We start from the raw sequence: 20,484 nt of genomic DNA on the forward strand, positions 1-20,484 counted from the left end.
AATTACATTTCTCACACACTTGGAGCAGGATGTGCCTCTGCTACTCTCAGTTGGTATCCTGTGGGGAAACTTTATTTTGCAGTAGATCAAGGATTTTCACCTCATTCTACCTGTTTGAAAACCTACTCCTGTGCCACAGTAAGTTCTTATACAGGAAGAACATACAATGAAGTAGCTGCCAAATGAAGCACTTTAACCAGGGCTGTTTGTTCCAAGCAGTGACAGCACGAGGAAGGCAAACCCAAGCTGCAGCAGCAATTAAAATGCTAACAAGAGGATAAGGACAGTTTCCAACAAGGATGATGTGGTGGGATGAGTGTCCTCATGCAGCCCTGCAGGCTGTAGGTACCTGTCCTGCCGGTGTTTGGTGGCCAGAGCCCTGTGGAGTTCTTCAATGACTCTGCTGGGAGGTAAAGGCAGATGAACGGCAGCCAGGTGAGGGGAACCGGTGGGCGTGGTTACCTGGCCTCTGCCATGGGGCTCTGAGCTTTTCTGGCCAGAGGGGTGGAAGAGGGCAGCTTGTCCTGAGATTTGGGAGGAACCGACCATGACATAGTTCTTCAGGATGGTGGAAGGAGGAGATTTCATGGCTGGATCATCCATTTCACTTCCTGCTGTCAAAACACAAGAGGGGAAGAGGTTGTTATGCCTTTTTTTTTTTTTTTTTTTTTGCTCAGACACTGCACTGAAATTAATTTGTTGTTTTGAACAGAGGATAAATGGTGATGTTTTGCTCTTGCTGTAACTGGCTGAGTAACTGAGTTCAAAAGGCTCTTGCTGCATCAGACCAGATCTTTAATCTAGCAAAACACGTCTCTCCCACTTCCCCTCTTTCTCACAGGATCAGATTCTCCTTTTTCCCATCCCACCACTGCATTCTTGCTTGCCACACTGTTGCTCCTAACCACCACAGGCTTGGGCTGTCCAAACTCGCATTTTCTCTGGACTCTGGCAGACTGTATTAAAATTTATGCCCTGTGGTTCTGAGTCTGGACAAAATGTACCAGTGTCTATTAGCAGCTCCTCTGTGATTTCTGCACAGCCCAGACCTCTGTCTTTCATATGCCCGTTGAGAAAATGCCAAAATCATTATAATATGAGGATAATGTTTGCATAACAAAACTGGCCAAATGACATCCAAATGAAAGATGGGGTATTGAGCACCAACAAGAAAAAAGAAGGGTGGAGCAATTTAATCTCTTTTTAGCCCCAGATTCAGCTATTTTCTATGCAATGTAAACCTTTTGTCTGAAATTAGAGTTATACATTTAGATTGATTTATACATTTCCCAGCATTTGAGTCTGAAGCACAGTGGACATTTCTCTGGTTGTAAATTTGGTGGCTTCACACAATAGGCCTTAGGATAAGAGAACATCTGGCCTGAAAAAGATGCTGGTCAGTTTTTCTGTTCTGCAGTCCTCTTCCCGTTTCCCCCTCCCCTATATCTGTGTCCCAAACCTCTGGCATAAGGAGCCGTTTACACCAGCAGCTCGGGCTGGGTGGATAAAGGCAATGTCATCGCCTCATCCCAGAGTATTTCTTGTCCCTTGTTGCCACCTAGTGCTTCACACAGGAATTTAAACTGGCACAGCTTGAGCAGCTTTGGTACAAACATGTTTTCATAGGTAATTTTTTTCTATTTTTCTCCTCTTACTTTTGAGATAAATCCCTCAATTCATAGCAGATAAAAACTTCTGCTCAGGCCGGGATTATCCTGAAGTAATCCTATAACAACTTGGTTCCAGTTAGCAGAGTAATTTGCTAGAAAACTGGAGAGGGCACAAAATACTAAATTTTAGCTAGCTATTCAGTATCTCCTCTCAGAGCCAGCATTCTGCATAAGGGTTACCAAAACCATGCATCTTCTTAAGCTCCTGAAATCATAACCAAAAACACTGAAAATCTGAGTATGCCACCACTCAGCCCAGTCTCTTTTTGTATTTGTGGGGTGAGGAAGAGAGGATTCTTCAGCGAGGAGAGCTGCATCCAGAATAAAATCTCTCTTGTTCTAAGGAAGGTCTAGCATTACTTTGCCATCTCTAGAGGGTGTTTGTGCACATCTGTGTCCCTCCAGCACAGGAGCCTTAGCAATGGCTTTGTTCATCTCCATACAGACAGGACACAGGGCTCAAACTAGCCCAGAACTTACCCTGTTCAAAATCTGGCAAGTCTGAAAGCTCAGGGGCATTTCTCCAAGAGTCAAGGAGCCTGATGTGCAATGTCTGAGACCTTCCCAGCCCAGAGCTCCTCCTGCACTGATCAGGGTGGCTGCTCCAGCCAGGAGACAGCCAAGCTCTGCTCAGCAAAGATGGGGTTTGGCACTCAAGGGTATTATTGATTCTGTGCGACTGTGGAGATGGACAGAGCACATTTATGATCAACTGTGCCCACTGAATCATGGCCTGAGGGGATGGACAAAACCTCCTCTCCTGAGCCCCTTTATCCTCTGACAGAGACAGAGGGTGTCTGTGTTTCCTCAGAGCAAGAACCAGGGTTCAGCTCAGCCCCAAAGCAGGAAATGAGGAGACTTTGTTTGGTCTTTATCCAGCTTCTTCCTGGAACAGGTCAAGGGCCAATCTCATCCTCATGCAGCTTCGCACAGTGTGAGAATTCACTGAGGTCGCACCTCGTTTGTCCTAATGACCCGCCACGGGCGCGTCGCCTGGCTGGGGCAGGGGACATGTGACTCATGGGTGTCACGTGTCTCCAGGGGGTCACATGATTCTGGGGTGTCACATGGTTCTGTAGTGTCACATGACTCCGGGGTGTCAGGTGACCGTGAGTCACGTGGCCGGGGCAGGCAGGATGGCACTAATGAGGATGTTCAGTGAATAATCTTGGGATGTCCTGGCACTTCAGCTGTTCCTCCTCTCTCTGACTGATTGGTGCTTGCCTTACTCCTCACTCCTCTGCTGACAGCATCCCTACCATTGTCATTAGGGAAAAATAAACACGAACGAGCTTTTCAACCTCTTCATCTTCCTCATCTTTCATAATCACCCTTTCACTCTCCCTACACTTTTGTATTTCCTCTCACTCACTGATGGTATTTGTTTAATTTTAACTTTGCACTGCCTCCACATCCCCACAAAAATAAACGTATCATCACTACTGGAAAAGGGTCTAGAGTTACTGGAGTCATTGAAAAAAATAAAAGTTCTTCTCTGTGGAAGATATAAATGAGAATTAAATACCAAAACTCAAAATATCTCAGATGGTACAGGAAATACTTTGGTTAAGCAGCAAAATATCTAAACTCAAAGTGCTCTGAAGTGGTTAGTGGAGGTGTAATCTCAATGCCCTGCGTGGGTCAGGTTTCCAAATACATCTGATGCCAGGCATGGCTTCTCCTCAGCTGAGCAAAGGCACAGGGCCCTGGGGCTGCCTGTTCCTCTTGCAGGGTGGAAGGGGAGGCTCGAGCCTCACCACAGCACAGGACAGTAAAATAAACTGAACAGCAGCTCCTGAGGAGCACTAAATTACCATTTTGAATCCAGCTCCCACTTGAGTTATTACAGCCTTTAAGCACAGACAAAGTATGAATTGTTTCCATGGGAAACAAATACTTGTAATTTTCTTCAAAGAGACTGAAAACCTCAATATTTTCTATAAGACCCATTGGTCAGGTCATAGAGTCCCTGTGATGTTTTGTTCCCTGGTGACTTTGAAAACCCTGCTCATTGTGCCAGATGATGAGTGTGGATGCAAATCAGGGCTCACATAATGGCTGTCATTTAAAAGTCTAAATATCCAACAGGTCTGACATTTAGATGTCAGGACTTGATTCTCATTTGCAATAAGGCCCTTTTAACTACTTTTACCATATGTAGGGGCCCTGGAACCAACTAAAATCATTCTCATTTTAGCACCCTTTCTGCAGTGCCAGAATGTTGAGAAATGTAACAACATTGGCAATATGTTAGAAAATGGAGCCCAGGGGAATTGCTTTTGGAACCATTCAATGAGGTCTGGCACAGGAGGCTCCAGGTGTTTCACTCTCGTGTGTTCTGTTAACGAGAGCAGATTTCAGAGCTCTAGTTCAGATCTGCCCTGGAGAGCAAACCCTTCAGACAGAAAACCTCTGTAGAACCTTTGACTTGAACTAGATTTTGGCTGCTGTCCTGCTTTCCAGTGGGAGTCCAGGTAATGAAAACATTTAAATCTTCCTTGTGTTTTATGGCATATCGATATGAGCTTGGGATTCAGCAGATGTTTGCAGTTGGTTTGATTTGTTTTATGTGTGTTTAGTGCTATAGACTCACAACAAATAATCCCCTGAGAGGTTCAAATAAATATGTGAAGTGCAAAGATCAGTGCATTGTTATCAGGCAACCAGACATGGTACTGCTCACTCAGTTTAACTGGCTTGATTCTCAGCAGTTTGGGACTTAAAAAAAAAAAAAAAAAAAGAGAGAAAAGGATTTCATAGTGCTGTGGAGGCTCCCCATCAAGGATGGGGAACTCTTTACTGAGCAGTGATGACTGACCTGTTATGCTCTTGTTGATTTTGGAGATTGCCTTAGGTGGTGGAGCTGGGAGCAATGGAGGGCTGGGAAGCTGTGCTGGGTTTCTTTCTGTCTGCTTCTGGGGGGAGTCTGTGGATTCAGGTACAAGTAAGGCTTGTGGACTGTCTTCTGATGCTGGCAGGCTGGCATCTTCCAGTTCTTCCGTGGGTGCTGAAGGTTTCTTGGCTAGTGGGAAGATGAGTAAAATTAATGAAGTTAATAATGATAGGCCAGGGGACAATGCCAGGAACATTCAGAAAAACTGAACACATGGCACATGGCTAGAAACACATCTTTGCCACAGTGAAAGAAACTGTGTGAAACAGCCAACCAGCCAGGGCAGGTGAAGAATAAAATGTACAAGGATATTGAGTTTTGATGTTTCTGAGAAAACTGCTGAGTTTCCTTTACTTCCCTAAACCCTTTTTTTACTTTCTTTTAATAATGAGGATAGCAAAGCAAAGCAACTTTTGAGAGCTGCAATGAATTTTCTTAGAGCACACAGCTGTGGTGGCACAGTCCCTGGGTGAGTACTCTTTTGTCTAGGAACACACAGCTAAAGGGGAAAGAGTGTCAAACCCAGAATATTACCTAAAAATTGACTTTCCAATTGCTGATGTGTTTATTTTCCCAATATGATTTTTATCTTATTTAATACATGATTTCAGCTTGCTTCCTGAGTCTTCTTTTACTGTACCTGAGTCCAGAGCCATTGAGCATTTCCCAAGATTAAAGTTGGTAACCAAAAAGAACCTGCCACAAAGAAGATTAGCTATTGGATCTGAGCAGTTAGAGTGGACCAGGGAATTGGTGAAGTACTTAAGAAAAAAAATCAGTCTCCCAAGACCTAGTTCGAGATGGTGAACACTGCTCATTTCAGGATTGTCTCTGCAAGGATGGCAAAAGCACTTAACTGTGAAAGTTAGTGCAGGCTGAATCACTGAGCAGTTCATCAAATTGACCAAGCTGTGATGAGGGCACAGGGGAATAGATCCAGAAAGGCATGAAGCTGAAGCAGGACACAGGTGGAATTTCAGTGATGAAGTCCAAAATTAGCATCCTTGAATTCTGCTCAGATACAGCTGCCCTGGCAGTGCCCAGACTCACACAGGGCTTCACTGCTGGGCTTTCACTCTGCATGTCCTATCTCTGCCTTGGCAGGTGTGGGGACTCACAGAGGGGCTTGAGGCTGGCTCTGATCCCAGCCATGGCCAGGCTCCCTCCAAACTGCATTTCCAGCCACTCTGGGCTCAGCAGTAGCCATGAGAGTTATTTTTCCTAGTCCAGAGGGAGGAAGCACTCATGCAAATAGAGAGATCAGTGTTTAAATCTCTCCTAAGCACAGAATAATAGAATAGTTTGTGTTGGAAAGAACCTTTAAAGGTATTTATTCAAATCCCCTGAAATGAGCAGGGACATCTTCAACAAGATCAAATTACTCACAGTCCAATCCAACCTGACATGGAATGTTTCCAGGGATGAAGCATCTACCACCTCTCTGGGCAGTGTTTTACCACCCTCATTGTAAAAAAATTCTTCCTTGTATTTAGCCTGAATCTTCCTTCTTTCAGCTTAAATACATTGTCCCATGTTCTACCACAACAGGTGCTATCAAAAAGTTTGTCCCCATCTTTTTTATAAGCCTCCTTTAAGTACTGAAAGGCTGCAACAAGATCTCCCTGGAGCTTTCTTTTCTTCAGGCTGGATGACCCCAACTCTCTCAGAGTGCCCTCTCAGGAGAGATGTTCCATCCCCCTGATCCTTTTGGTTGCCCTCTGGACCTCCAACAGGTCCATGTCTTCCTGTGCTGAGGATCCAGAGCTGAGATCATGCAGAACATGAGAGAGGTCAAATCCCACTCCTTATGGCACTCTAACCAGAGTACCTTTCCCACCAAACCATTCTAGGGCATCTCGTAAAATCTCACTGCAGTGGCACCCACAGCTGCTGCATCACAAATCTGTTCTTGGCTCAGTTTTGTGTCTCGTTGGGAATTCAAACTCTGTATTAATGAACATTCAACAGCCTCGTGCTCAGAGTGCGTGGGGAGGCACCAAGGCACTCAGGCAGCTGGAAACAATAGCATTGGCAAGATAATGGCATTTAATTTGTTGACAAACAGATTAATGAGTGTGCCTAGAAGGGGAAGAATGAGTATTTATCATTCAAAAGAGACAGGAAAGAATAAATATGCATCATTACCAGGAGTTCTTGTGACATTTGTCATGACAGGAAAGCTGCTGTATGGGATAGTTATGTGAATTATAGAAGAAAATAATTTTTTTAATGCACTTCTAGAGAAATGCCTTGTTCCAGGGTGACATCACTTGGGTGTTTGTACCCACTGCACATGAGACAAAATGTGTAATAGAGGAAGGGAAAAATAGAGTCACTAATGGGTTAGATTAGAGAAAGATCAAGAGCCCCTCTAGATGTTGGGAGCTTGAGAGGAAAATCAGTCAGATTTGAGTGCATTCCCCTGAGAGGAGCAATGCTTTCTCTGGTAGTGGCTGCCCTGGAATCAGTGGCTGTCCCTGGGACAGGAAGGGCTGCTTGGCACAGCTGCAGAGGAGTAGCCACAGTGGGTCCTCTGCTGCAGAGAAGGTGAATCCCAAATGCTCCCAGCCCCAGGAAGACTTTTAGTCCTGAACTCCACCCTGTTCTGGGTGTGGTGTCAGGCAGACCTGAGTCTTGAGCACACAAACCCACTAACATGGGTTAATGTTAATGATTTCATCTTCAGAGTGAATATTATCCTGCTGAAAGTATTCCAAGTGCTCAGCACAAGGCTCCTGCTGGAGCAGAGAATTATTCATGGAGTGCCACCTGTCAAAATGCCATCTCATTAACAGGTAGAAATCTTCCCCTTGGGACTGTTCCCAAGACCACTGGTGAGATTAGGTGGGAAAAACTGCCCTCTTTGTGCCCTAGCTGGTTTTTTTTCTGGGTATTAACATGAACATAAAGTCTGCAAATTGTGTTTCCTCCCCTTCCCCTCTTTGGCTTTTATCCCAGATCCTCAGGATGACATAGAACACATTGGATATACAGCAAATCCATTCATTTTGTTTCTACCTGGTCACTTCTTCATATTAATTTCTGGAAAGATGCCCATTATTAGGCCTAGATTGAGCCCAAGGGCAAATGTTATAAAAAAACTTGGCATTATAATAAACTTAGCAGCACTCTGACAATTTTGAAGAACTTTCTAACCCATTTAATTCTTTCAGGTGCACTCACTAGAGACAGGAATGCTAGGATGTACAGACAAGGGTATATAAGCACATAAAGACTGAATCAGCAATAATTATTTTGAAAGCCAGAGGCCACCAAGGCAGGAGAGGTAGAAAGTCTTCCTACAAACTGGAGTCTCTCAGACTAGAGAGACAGGAGAATTTAATCCCATTGTAATTTTTTGTGGAACCTGGGAAAATGACACCTCAAAAAATGTAGGAAAAGAAATACGGAAGACAGGAAAGATTATTTCAGGGAGACAATAAAAGGAACTAAGATTAGGGAAAAAGACCTAAGAAATTGGGATGATTTTGAAAGCTTCAGTTCACGATTTTGAACACATTGTAAGATAAATTTCAAATCACACTGTGAGTTTATGCAGAGCCATAAGGTTAAATACATGACACCTTATTAGTGCTATCTTTCCTTGATAGTATGTCCCAGTGGTAAGAATTAGAAGTTTTGAAAGAAATTTCATTAATGATACAGGATTAAATGCTCTAGAATAGAGAAAGGAAAAAAGAAGCCTGTAATCTCATCAGGATTTGATCTGGTTGCTGTAAGAACAGGGAGATGAATGAGTTTTGCCTCAGCTGATGAGGGAATGATTTCCATTCTGAGGGTGGAAGCAGGCAGAGGTGGGCTTGGGGAAAGCAGCCAGGGGCTGGGACCCCTGAGAAAGCAGGACCTGAAGGGATGGGACAGAGAGCAAAAGGCAGCTGGGGCAGATGGAGAAGGTGTAAAGATTGACCAGAGGACAGGAATATCCATAATCACTACAAGACAGTCCTCACAAACCAGGATAAAGCACTATCCCTGCAGGTTTGCATTTCTTGGTTGTCAGGAAGTGAATGGAACCCTCCACCTGCTGGGCTGTGCCTGGCTGCTCCAGTCCCTGGGAAGTGCTGTCATGGATGAGCTCACCAGAGCAGAGTGCATGAGAGGAGCTTGGTTTAGCTGATCTCTGCTCCTGGTATCCAACTCCACTGGTGTTTGCAGCATGCTGGGGACAGACTGATCATAGGGACAGTGTGGCTGTGTATTGACATCATTCTTCTGAGCCAGGACTCATAAATTCAGGCTTGGCACAGAAGTTTAAGAAATCTTTTTATGAGAAGCTTATTTCATCTTCACAGCAGCCACTGCTGATACCAAAGGGGCACCATGCCAAGACTGGATCATCTCATAATGCAGCTAATCCCATCTACTTTGTGTAGTACCTCAGCTTGGTAGAAGTCTCAAAAATCACTGCTATTAAGTACTAATTGCCAACCTAGTGTGGGGCTGAGCTGAACGAGGTGCTTTGACCCTTTAATGCACTGACATATTCAACTTCTCAGTAGAAATATTTTATAACGCTTCACAGTTTTTTGGGAACATTTTATATCCAATACCTGCATCTTCTTTCAGCTCATCCAAGTGCAGCTCCTCAGCGAAGGAGCTGGCATTGGTGGTGGCTGCTGTTGTGGTGTCCTGCTGCTCCTCCTCTGAGGTGAGTGCCTGGCACACGGCTGCTGGAGCCTCGCTCTGCGGCGTCCTCGTGCCATCGTCACCAGGGCAGGCTTTGCCTTCAGTATCTAGAACAAAAAATCATTTGATCTTAACAAACCATGAGCAGTGAAAGCTACCTGCTATCCTCTTGAGAAGAGGGAGTGTCAAAGCTGCTCATGCTCAGGGGACTGAGACTTCTCTTAGAGCAGCACCTGATCTCTGGGTTAACCACCTGTAATGTAAATCCTGTGGTCACCAACCCATCTGGATACAAAAACCCACTCAGTTTTCTCAATCAGAGGTCTCTGGGAGAAGGCAATTCCTTCCTTGCATGAGCAGAGCCCGTGGTGCAGCACATTCCCAGGTTGGTCTGACCTGTCTGGGTTGTGTCAGGCTCTGTGCACGACTCGCTGCCATCCAGCAATGCTGGAGAAGGAAAGGCTGCTCATATTCCCTACCAAGCTGCAGGTTTGTAGCACAGTTTTAGTTACTCAGCTTTCAAACGTGTGTCCTGTGTGATTGAGCTGATCAGAAATTCAAATCCCTCCTCATGCAGACCTAGAAACCGCTCCCTTTGCTTACTCTGGAAGATTTTTGTGCCAGTGATCCCTGCAGCTGTATGCATCTTGATGACTGAAGCTTTTCTACTATTCTATTTATGCAAGAGTCCTCAGAATACAAACTACCCTTTTACTCCCTCAGAATTTACAAGATCTACATCACTGGTGCAAACTACAGAAAGCAATCACTTCCCTCTCTGGGCAGCTCTCCATGCTGATGGATGCTCCTGCTGTCCACCCTTCACCTCCCAGCTTGTATTTCTCAGTCCTGGACACTCCTTTCTTGAAGCTCCTGACAGGGCTGTGTTTTCTTGCAATTATATCATTACAAGTTCCTTGAATATTGATTTAAAATAACAACATTCCCAGTTATCTTTTTGATGCTATTTGGACAATCTGCAGGGTAATTTCTTGTGCTTTTGGGTGAGGGTACCAGATTTTGGCCCAGAGATGCTGCGGAAGGGATGCAGTATTTCTGAGCTCACTCAGTTTGCCTCATAGTCACGTTCGGTGAAAAGTTACTGTTCTTAAAATAGCCCTTGCAGTAGCACAGTTGCTATGATACAGGGAAGGGGAGGGGGGAAAAGTTCATTGCCTACATCTCAGCTCATTGTGAAGGCAGCCTGTACATAATCACCGGTGTATGAACCACTGCCCGCGTTGTTTGACAGGCAGCCCTTACCCAGAGCTGTGAGTACAGATAACCCTGATCAGGGGGGACAAACATCAAGGGGGGAGCTCCCTGAATGTGTGCCAGGTAACTCTGCTCTGCACATTCCTCCCATCCTCGGGAAAGGCTGCTGGCAGCTGTGCCAGAGCTGCAGCCAGGCTCGGGGATCCTTCAGACCCCTGGAAGTGCAGTGACTGACGAAGGGATGACAGAGATGTTCCAGTGGAGGATTTCTGAGACACAACAAAGATGTTCTTGGGTAGGAATGATCAGCTTGTGCTTAGATCAAAGTGGGTGTGCTGCTTTGGGTGCCAGTGAGTCCCAACACCGTATTTTAGAGATGGTCTGGGACAGGACAAAGCACAGACCTTAGACCTGCAGGGAAGAAGAATACCAGTGCTCAGGGTGAGCAGGAGCAGGGCTGTGGTTTTGCTGGGCATTAACTCTGCTGTGTGCCACAGCTGCAGCAGGGAATCTCATGGAGTTGAGCTGGTTGCTCAGAGTGAAGCTGCATTTCGGGAGTTTTCCAGGGGCAGGTTGGCACCTGCCCTGTGTGAGCAGAGCCAGAGAGGAGGGAAGGGGACAGAGGAGGCCCAGGCCACGCAGTGAATGGGCAGCCAGGGCTGGGGGTTGTGTGAGGAGAAGGGCTGGCACAACCTGCAGGGTGACTCATCACCCACACAAGGACACTGCCAGGATCACTGCCACAGGGCCACTGTCACAGGACCACTGCCAAACGCTGCTGACAGACCTTGTGCTGTGGGTTGAGCGGCACCTACTGCAAAGGCATGAGGCTGCTCAATCTGCAGCATCACCCCAGTTGGGCTATTTATGAAAGCAGGAATCAGCTCCCTGGAAGTGGAGTAGATGCTGATGGAATAAAGGGATTTGAGGATTTAGTGTAGTCTTTCTGCACATTGTTGCTGCTTTGACAATTGCAACTTAACTGTGTAAACGAGGACTTAGCCTTGAAACTGCTGCCACTTCAGCTCAGTCCAAGTAGGGCACTAATCATTTACTGTGAATTATTTGGGTCAATTTTTTATTCCAGTTAATAAGCTGCTTCTACTAATATAATAAAATAACCCTGGAGATTCACAACACTCAAATAACTTGCAGGCAGCTGCAATGTCCTTCAGCTGACTGTGATCCATTCTTCCCTTTCTGGGCACAGGGAGGCACTGGAAATTTGTGTGATGTTTGTAGGAGCTCCAGGCAACGTTCCTGCAGACAGGTAAGCAGTCTGTTTGCAGCTGTCTAATTAAAAGCACAGCCTGTCCTCACACCTCACTGGACTATATTTATTTAAACTGTTTTAATTTTGTTATAATGATCTTGCTGCTCGGCATCACCTTTTCCTCCCAACCGTTCTTTATGCATGCAAGAGGTTTATTGATTCTTCATTATTGCTTCTTAATGTGCTCTACAGAAGTTCTATTTCACTGTTTTTTTGCAGAGCTGGGACAATGAATGTCTTCAAATTCATGGATTATAGGGAACTTCCCTGCTCCTAGTGGAGATTGTGCTTATACAGTAATGCTAATATGCTAATAGGGCAACTAATTATCTAGAATTATGAGAGACACAAAGACTTCAATGGACAGAAATTTAAAATGAGCTTTCTAAAATCTTCCATTTTAGAATAAACTGATGGCTTGATAGATTATTTAATATAAAACTTAGAACATATCCAACAAAATTATATTAAAATTGCTTTACTCCCATGGGACAAATCTCTTTTTCTGAGTCTTCAGTTGTTCAGTTTCACTCCAGTATGAGTATTGTCCCAGGGCTTATTTATAGGCATTTGTTTTATACAAAAGAAACTCAATTACTACTTTCAAAGAACATAACTTCTATCTGTCAGATTAATCAAACTCAACAGGCCAGTCCTCTTTCATGACAGTACTTTCTGCTATGATGTTTTCAAAGTAAAGATGGATTTGTGGGGTTTATCTCTGTTTAGGTGGAAATGGCAATTGGGATGTTGTCAATAACACTGGGAGCTTGGTTAATCTCACAGAACAGTCACCCAAATCTGTGTCTCCCTTGAGCATCTGTCAGGGTTTTGGAGTACAAGAACCACGTCCTTTGTGAGTGTTTCTGACACTTTATCATCTTTCCTTCCATGACTTCTGGTTTGTATTCAGGAAAGCTTTAAAATGACTCCCCTAAATGCTTCACTTTTCCATGAGAAGGAAAAGCAGGCAGACTGGTAACACATTACATCACAAACTGGGTTTACTGGAAAAACAGCTGAAAACATCAGATTAGGATCATTTGATGGGATTTGGATCCATAGGTTGCTCATGTTAGCTGACTGCATCTGTATGTTGAAGTTTATATTTATCCAGCTTGAGCTGGATTTCTTGCAAGAAGGATTTAGCTGGGTTTAGAGCAATTACATAAAACATATGTACCAGTTCAGGCTGCACCATGTGTAAACCAAGGGAAGACAGAGCTGCATTCAAGATGGGAAAGCATCAAACACTAAACTACATGGATTGAGTGCAGCAGGGAGGAGTTTGAAGGATGACAAACCTGACACTGAGTTTTCCTCTCATTTTGGATTGAAAGTTTTTATTCATTTGCTAGTTTATTCTGCTTTTGCAAATGTGTGTTTCCTACTATCCTGAAAGAGCTTCTGATAAAAAAAAGTAATTAATAATTTTTGCTTACCTTGTTCCATCATCTCCAGAAGGCCTTTCTTAATGAGTTCATCCCTCCCTTGCCGTGCTGTCATCTTCTTCTCCAGCACTGCACAAAGTAGTGGCACAACACAGCATCAGTTACCAACAGAGCAGTCATGTCATGGGCTGAGAAAGGCAACATGGAAATTCCCTCCAGTCTCAGCTCCTGTGTGCTTGGAAAAGACTGCAAGGATTTTGTTTTGGGGAGCAGGGATTGCTCAGCTGTTTGTGCCTCTCCCTTTATTAAAATCAACACATGTAAAGCTGAGGTTTATGATGTGAGGTGCTGTTAGGTCACTCTGAGTGCACAGTCAGGGATTTCAGAGCCTTCCTGCTGTTTAATGGGGCACCTTGGAGCTGCCTTGGACAGTGTCCTTCACTGGGACACTCCCACAGGATACAGCAGCAAGTGGAGGGAACTGCACCATCCCATCTTAGGAAAATGCAAGTGAGTTTGTCTCTGTACTGATCTTCTGGGACATCCCTGGGGACCAGTGAGAGGATGCTGTGCTGTGTGCTGGGCTCCTTCCCCTCAGACAGCTGCTTGAGGGAAGGCATTTCACAGGCTGCAGCTCCCTGCTGTCACTTCTCATCATGTTACTGTGACCTATATAAACTTCACCCCAAATAAAAGGGGTGACAATACTTGGGGCCATAACTGTAGCCTGTGTGAAGGGACAGCCCATGGAAAACAGTCTAGGGGCAAGGCTTGTGCTTCACTCCCATATTTTGACCTTTTCTTTATTTTGTGTTATGGAGGAAGTCAGCCTACATGGGCCCCTCCTAGCCTTAGACATTATTAATCTGTTGAATGCTTTGAATTGGGTTTGGCTCAGGTGTCCTTTAACATGTCCCAAGAAAGCTTTGCTGTGCAGCATCCCCCTCTTGTTCTCAGCCTACCTGCAGATGTCTGCTTTAGCTTCTCGTTTTTCTTTTTCCGCCACTTCCACGGTTTGAAGATCCTGCCCAGTGTCGCCAGTTTGCTGTTCCTCCTCACTGGTGGAGTTCGAATCCCTGAGACCAGGTAGTCAGAACGCACTGCAGGGGACTGCTCCATCTCATCTGAGAGGAAAGAGAGGAAAAGCCTGTGAGACAAAACCCCACAGTGACTGCAAAGGGCAGGGGTGTCACTGTCCCCCCAAAAGCTGCAGGGAGCTGTCACAGCTGAGAGCTGCCCAGGGCGTTCACAAGAGCAGTGGAAGTTTAACACATCAGTAAATCAGGCTCACTTGGCCCCCAGTTAATCACACAAATGTAATGCTCATTTAGACAAATGCAGAGCTTTATGAAAAGCTGAGAGGAAGCGTGAGAGAGCTCAGATGCCTTTGGAATCCCCAGCTTCCAGTTCTGTTCCTGGGTCACAGGATATTGCTGCCTTTTAAATGAACTCTTCACATGAGCTAACACAGACTTTTGTGAGCTAAAGCAAATCTTATATAAAATAAGAGTTTTTCAGTATGTGCTATGTAAGTAAAATCTCAGAACTACTGTGAAAATTTATTCCTTGAGAAAGCTAAGGGGAAAATTTTTTCCTTTTTGTCCAGCCAAGCCACAGGAATTCAGAGATAATGCTTCAGCTGGAAAATCAATTTAGGTATTTTTAATAATTTTCCTTGAAAATGCACCTTAAGTTTTGCTTATAGACAATTGTTGCATGAAACAATACCCACTGAGTATTCACAGTTTTGTGCCAACCAGTGCCAGGGGGGACAGTGGGACAGTTCCATAAATGGGGTTATTGATGTCTTTACTGAGAATTGTATTAGAGCACCAGTACAGTAATTGTTGAAAGAGAAGCTGCATCAGATCTCTCACAGAAATAAAAACTGAGTAACAATTTGTATTTTTTCCCCCAACAACCAGTTATGATTTGAAACAGGAATGTGAAGCTGTGAACATATGTACATCTCCAAGTAATTTTTCTCTGGGAAAACAACATTTATCATAAATTGCTTTATGACTGCAAGATCATATATATCCAGCATTTTCTAGGCTTTGTTTTTAAGTTAACTGGGTGCAAATGCCTAAATCACAGCATGGAGGTGGGGATTTCCAAGTAAACAGGAAACAATTTTTGGAAGATTATTAAACACAGCAGGGGAATGAACACATTCCTCCTCTTCCATTTAATTTTGAAAATACTGGTAATAGAGATGAATCATTCAGTGGAGACAAACTAAAAACTTGGCTATGTGAACTATCAGAGCAGAGCAAAGCTGTAACAATTCCCCACACGCATCATGCACGCCCAGTGAAATTCTCTTTCTTTGTACTGAATTTAAAGCACCTTTTTTCTCATTCCACTGAGTTTATCTGAAGTTTTAATTTCCAAGAGATTTAAAGTAATAATATTTTTTTTTTGCCTTTGAAGGCATGATGCCTACCCAAGGTGATATTTATAATTTACAATTTGGAGGTCAGTATTAAGTTGAGAGCAGAAAATAGCAATGAGCCTTGCACAGAAGGAAGGCAGTAGCCTACAGACCACAGCTGGGGTGCCAAGATATCCTGCTCCTTTCCTAGCAGCATGTTCAAAAATGAGAAGTACCACAGAAATAAGCTTTGAAGAATTAGAGCTGCTCTTGATTACAGCAATAGCAATGAGAATGGAAAATGGCAGAGTAGATCTATTAATCTGCTATTATGATCACTTTAAAGCTGTAATAGAAGCCTCAGGAAATAGCATTTGGTCATTTCTTGTGACACCTCTTGAGTGGAAATAGAAATGTTCATGAAATTAGCTCATCTCAAAAGAGCTGTAGATGAGGCTGTGAATCAGAGCCCTGTTCCTGGGAGCTGCAGAGGAGTGGCACAAGCTCAGCTCAGCTGTCCCTGGTCCCTGCTTGTGGGACTGCACTGCTGCTCCTCCAGGCCAGGAGTTTCTCAAGCATGGAAGTGAAGATTAAACAAGAAGCTGATTTACTGACTCTGCTATGTTTCCTTCAGGATGGAGGTGTCTGCAAAGTGGGTTAGACATCCCCCACATGTTTGGTTTAATACTGGTAGCATGAGGTCATTTTAAGTCTTTCCCAGATAAGGGATATACAAAGAACCAGGAAATCATTTGAACCCAAACCTGCATGTCTCCAGCAAAGCTTATGGTCCCAGATATTCCCCTGAGAAGGGGCATGGGGGGATCTCACAAGAACACTGATGTTTCACTGAGTGCCCTGTAGGAATCAGTGCTTCTGGGGTTTACACCAGCCCTGCCAACTGGGCTTCTTCCCTCCCTTTCTATCCTCTTGGTTGTGGAAATTCAAGGATTTTGTGCCTTAGACTTTGATTACAGATGAAACACAGGTAGAAATCCAATGTCAAAGAAGGAATAGCAGATAAAACATATGTTCCAGGAAGTTTTTGTGGGTTTTTAAACTTTATTAATGTTCCTCACATGGTACAAGCAGTCCTTCTCACCATATGCAGTTTCTATACTGTGCATTGGGAAGGATGGACACAAAAATAGATAGAGACACAGCAAGGCAGATGTCCTGAAGTCATAAATGAAAGGAAGTGGCCTCACTGGCAATGAGAATCACAAGAGAGCCCTTGGAGCACCTCATTTTCAGTCAGTTCATTTTCTCCTGGTTGTGGGTTGGCTGCCTGGGAGATCAGAAGTTGACAGCACAAAAAGCAGTTCCCACGTACTGGAGGAGAAGGCACTCCTAAATATCAGCCAATTCCTGCAGCCAACAAGCTGCCAAGGCTTGCCAACCCTCCAACCACTCTGTGAAACATTCAGCACATTTTTTTAATCTGCAGTCAATATTTTAATTATGCTAACTGTTCTGTGGAATAATGTGGTTATTTCTCCCAGAGCCTGACAGCCTGGGGCCAGGCCATGCAATTACACAGGGGATGTCTGCAAAATATAAACAGCCAAGAGCCAAACCATGACTCTCCAAGTAGCAGGGGGAAGTGAGCAGCAGCTTCACTCTCTGTGTAAAGTGGAAGGATGAGGGACAGTCTCTGCCAGGGTCCAGAGAGCACCAGTTTAACCCCCAGCACTGCAAGGCCAGCCTGTGCTTGGCCCTCACTGCCCCACAAGCAGGCAATCCTCAGCCCTGTGGGGCCACAGGGTTTTGCTCTGGCTGAACCTTATTGGCTGTTTATGCCAAAATTACTTTCAATTCCTTGCTGTACCCATTTGAGACTTCTGTGCTGGAGCTTCAGCCCCAAAACAAACCCCTCATGTGTCACAAACTCATCACCTGCTCTGTGTGCCAAAGGGGTGGAAATGAATGTGGCTGTGCCCCTGCTGATGAGGCTGGGCAAGTTTTCCTTACAGTGCTGCTGGGGTAATTCCTAGAGCTCCTAACAGTGGTGCAGTGTGAGTGGGTTCATGTCTGAGACATCCCCAGTCAGAGGGGAGAATTCCAAAGTGATAGGCACTGCTCTGCAGTGCAGCTCGGGGCTGCAGAATCAAGCAGGCAACAAAGAAGCAGCAAACAAACCATAATATTCATTACATTTGGCTCCAGGGTCTGACCCCTCAGAAAGTCTGAGCATCTGCAGCTTCTGTTTACATCAGCAGCAGTTGTGGTGAAAAACACCCTCTTGCTTTCTTCTTTAAAACATTGTGGTGCCATAAATAGAACACTTTTCCTGCAATTCCCCTCTCTGTGGGAATTGTGCAATGATTGTGAAGGTTTTCTGCTCATAGAAATTCTCCCATTTACACGTGTCAGACCTGCCTCCATCCCAGCCAGCCTCCCACAGAAGGGGGCAGGTTTGCAGGGAGTTCTGTGAATTGTGTGCTGGGAGAATGCCCTGAGCTGCCCTGAGCTGCCCACAGCAGCTGGCTCTGGTGCTGAGGTGATCTTGTCTGGGTGGTAACAGCATTGTTAAATGGAGCACTGCCTTGGTGAGTTGGGTTTATCTTCTCAGGTTTTCCAGATGAGCCAGAGTCTGTAGCTGCATGCCTGGTTTGCTGATTACAGCAACTGCAGGATGCATTCCACAGGCTGAGGAATGGCAGCTGGGAACATCAGGGATGCAGGGCTGAGTTACACTGACCTTGCCATGCAGACAGGCTGCAGGAGACATGGGATGTCCTCCTGTGAATGCAGCAAGAAGTTTGTGGGAAGATGAAGGATGCTGAGTTTTAACGTGCTGGGAATTTTGGTAACTTAAATTCATGGCAATGAAAGTTGTGCCTTGCTGAGTCCTGTGTGTACATTGGTAGGAGAAGGACCACTGAAAAATCTGCAACCTGCAGGCAGTTTAAAAATAACACAGCAGACAAGACTGCAGGCAAATTTGTAAGGCAGGCGTGCTCTGTTTGCTGATGAATTGGTTTGTGGTGCAGCTCTGCATGTTTTCCCCTTTACTGTCATTGCATCTCTCTCTGCAACTCATATATCGAGCTAAAAAAAGAAATAAAGGTTCCCTTTGGTCCACTGCAGAGGGTAGAGACAGTGAGTGGAATCAAAATGACCTTTCTGGCTTTTGGCATAGAGATGCCTTTGCCACCAGTAACTTTCAGCGCTGCTTGGAATTCAAGATGCCTCTAAAAAGGAGGTGAGGGAGCTGAGAAGATTTAAAGGGCTCCTGTGTCTTCCTGGTCACTCCCAAACCGAGCCAGCACTTCCCTCAAGGTGCTCCTTGCTGAGGGTCCTTGTCATCCAGTGAGAGGAGCCTGCAGGGCATGGAAGGCAGAAAGGTCTTGGTTTCAGAGTAAAGATTAACCTGAGCATTGTGAAAGAGAATTAGCAGCAGGAACTATCCCCCTTTTCCTTAGTTTAGCATGCTAAAAAAGAAAGAACTGACTATGGTGAGTGAACATGCAGGATAGGGGTAAGTGTGTCTGGAAGCCTTTGAATGCTTCTGTCTTATGTTCCAGAGAATCAGAATTCAAACTGAACAGTTTTTTATTGCAGAAGTTGGATGTTTCCTGTGATGGAGCTCTTCCTTGTGCTAAAAATGTTTTCTGTCACCTGCATTTCTGCAGACATGCTTTCTTTCTTGACTCTCTTTGAAAGAGAACCACAGCAGAATGTTCCAGTTTGAAGTTGCCATTTCAGTTTTTTGAACATAGAGTATTTTGATTTTTGCAATTTTGAATGACTGAAGATTCTAAAGGAGAAAATAAATTTTTATGAACCTGAAATGTATGTAATTTTTAAAGGACTTTGTATTTGAAGCTGTGAATATTTCATTATTGTTTGGGATTGATTTGGAAAAAACTTACACGGAATCCTTTGTAAAAGAGAAAACCTAGTTCTTAACAGCTTAGATATTTAGAAAGGCAAGGTACCTGCAGTAATTATTGAATGTAATCATGAGCTGATTTTGGGTGCACAGCTGCTTACGTGACATAGATTGTTTCTTAAACACATCATATTCATTACACAAAAACAACACTGAAATAAAGTAGGGAAAATTACAGATTTGAGGTGCAAATTCAGGTATTTACCTATCCATTTTTTTAGGTTTTGTGTGGTAAACAGTGTAAGAAAAAAAAAGGCTTGAATTCTTCACTCTTATTACAACCCTTTATGTTCATGATTTCCCGCCGTGGATTTCATCTCTCTGAGAGTTTAACCTCCCAAGCAGCAGATGGAGAGTGGGCCAGGTTTATCCACATGGCATCTACGTCATTCCCTGAGTTACCTTGGGGGAAAAATCTGGCACAGAAAATTTGTGCAGGCTGCAGACTCAGGGAGATCCATGGAGGCAGGGTGAAAATGCAAAGATAAATAGCAGGGAAATAAAGAGACAGCTCTGGCTTCAGTTTCCCCTCAGTAAAGGCTGTGCTTGGGCTCAGTCACTTTTCCTTTTGCTGGGTGACATAAATCCTGATAGTTTTTATACCTCCCTGCATGAAAATGCAAGTTTATTACATGGTCTCCAAAGTCTGAGCTTCCATTTTTAGTTCAGACTCAAAGGTTTGCCATTTATTCTTGTTCTATAATTTCCACTGCTCTTTAGTATGTTAAATTACAATTTAACATTTTTCTCTAATTGAAGGAAATAAAACTAAAACCCCAGAACATAACTTGTGGGTGGTAGGAGGGGGCTGTGCTTGCCAGGGAAGTTTATTTCCATTTTGTCATGCTGAGGCTCCTTCAAAGTATTTGGATTTTGAAGCCAGGTTTCCCTGACATGAATGGGGAAACAGATTATTCTTATCAAAGGAAAGAGAGCAGGGAAGTGGCAACTCCAGCTAAATCTCTTAGATAAAAATATGCTTTGTATGCTTGAGATTTTTGATTTCTTCCAGAAAATATTCCTTTGGGAAGTTGACATATCACCTACCAGCATTACCCCCAAGTGAGCCAAGGTGCAAAGAAATTAATCAGGAACCTTTCATGCTTTTGGATCATTGTGCCAAGTT

The 20,484-nt window shown here is 44.3% G+C and overlaps 1 protein-coding gene and 1 long non-coding RNA gene across 5 annotated transcripts in view; one reads left to right on the top strand and one right to left on the bottom strand.

The window, feature by feature from the left end:
• The window catches only part of PHACTR3 (phosphatase and actin regulator 3), a 97,800-nt gene that overhangs the window by 32,659 nt on the left and 44,657 nt on the right, over positions 1-20,484 (bottom strand). For 2 of the 4 annotated variants that reach the window (XM_079321263.1, XM_079321265.1), the window contains exons 2-6: positions 14,052-14,213; positions 13,141-13,218; positions 9,135-9,317; positions 4,489-4,692; positions 350-611 (exon numbers count right to left, since the gene is read on the bottom strand). In XM_079321263.1, the coding sequence (XP_079177389.1) occupies positions 350-611; positions 4,489-4,692; positions 9,135-9,317; positions 13,141-13,218; positions 14,052-14,213 (889 nt within the window). Of the gene's footprint in view, positions 1-349; positions 615-4,488; positions 4,693-9,134; positions 9,318-13,140; positions 13,219-14,051; positions 14,214-20,484 lie in introns of all 4 variants that reach the window. The other 2 variants (XM_079321262.1, XM_079321264.1) reach the window with 1 other exon arrangement.
• Positions 1-20,484, top strand: part of LOC306809609 — an 89,020-nt gene that overhangs the window by 19,982 nt on the left and 48,554 nt on the right. The gene's annotated exons all lie outside the window — the stretch shown is intronic.

Source organism: Erithacus rubecula (assembly GCF_903797595.1).
Source record: "Erithacus rubecula genome assembly, chromosome: 18".
Classification (NCBI taxonomy): Eukaryota; Metazoa; Chordata; class Aves; order Passeriformes; family Muscicapidae; genus Erithacus; species Erithacus rubecula.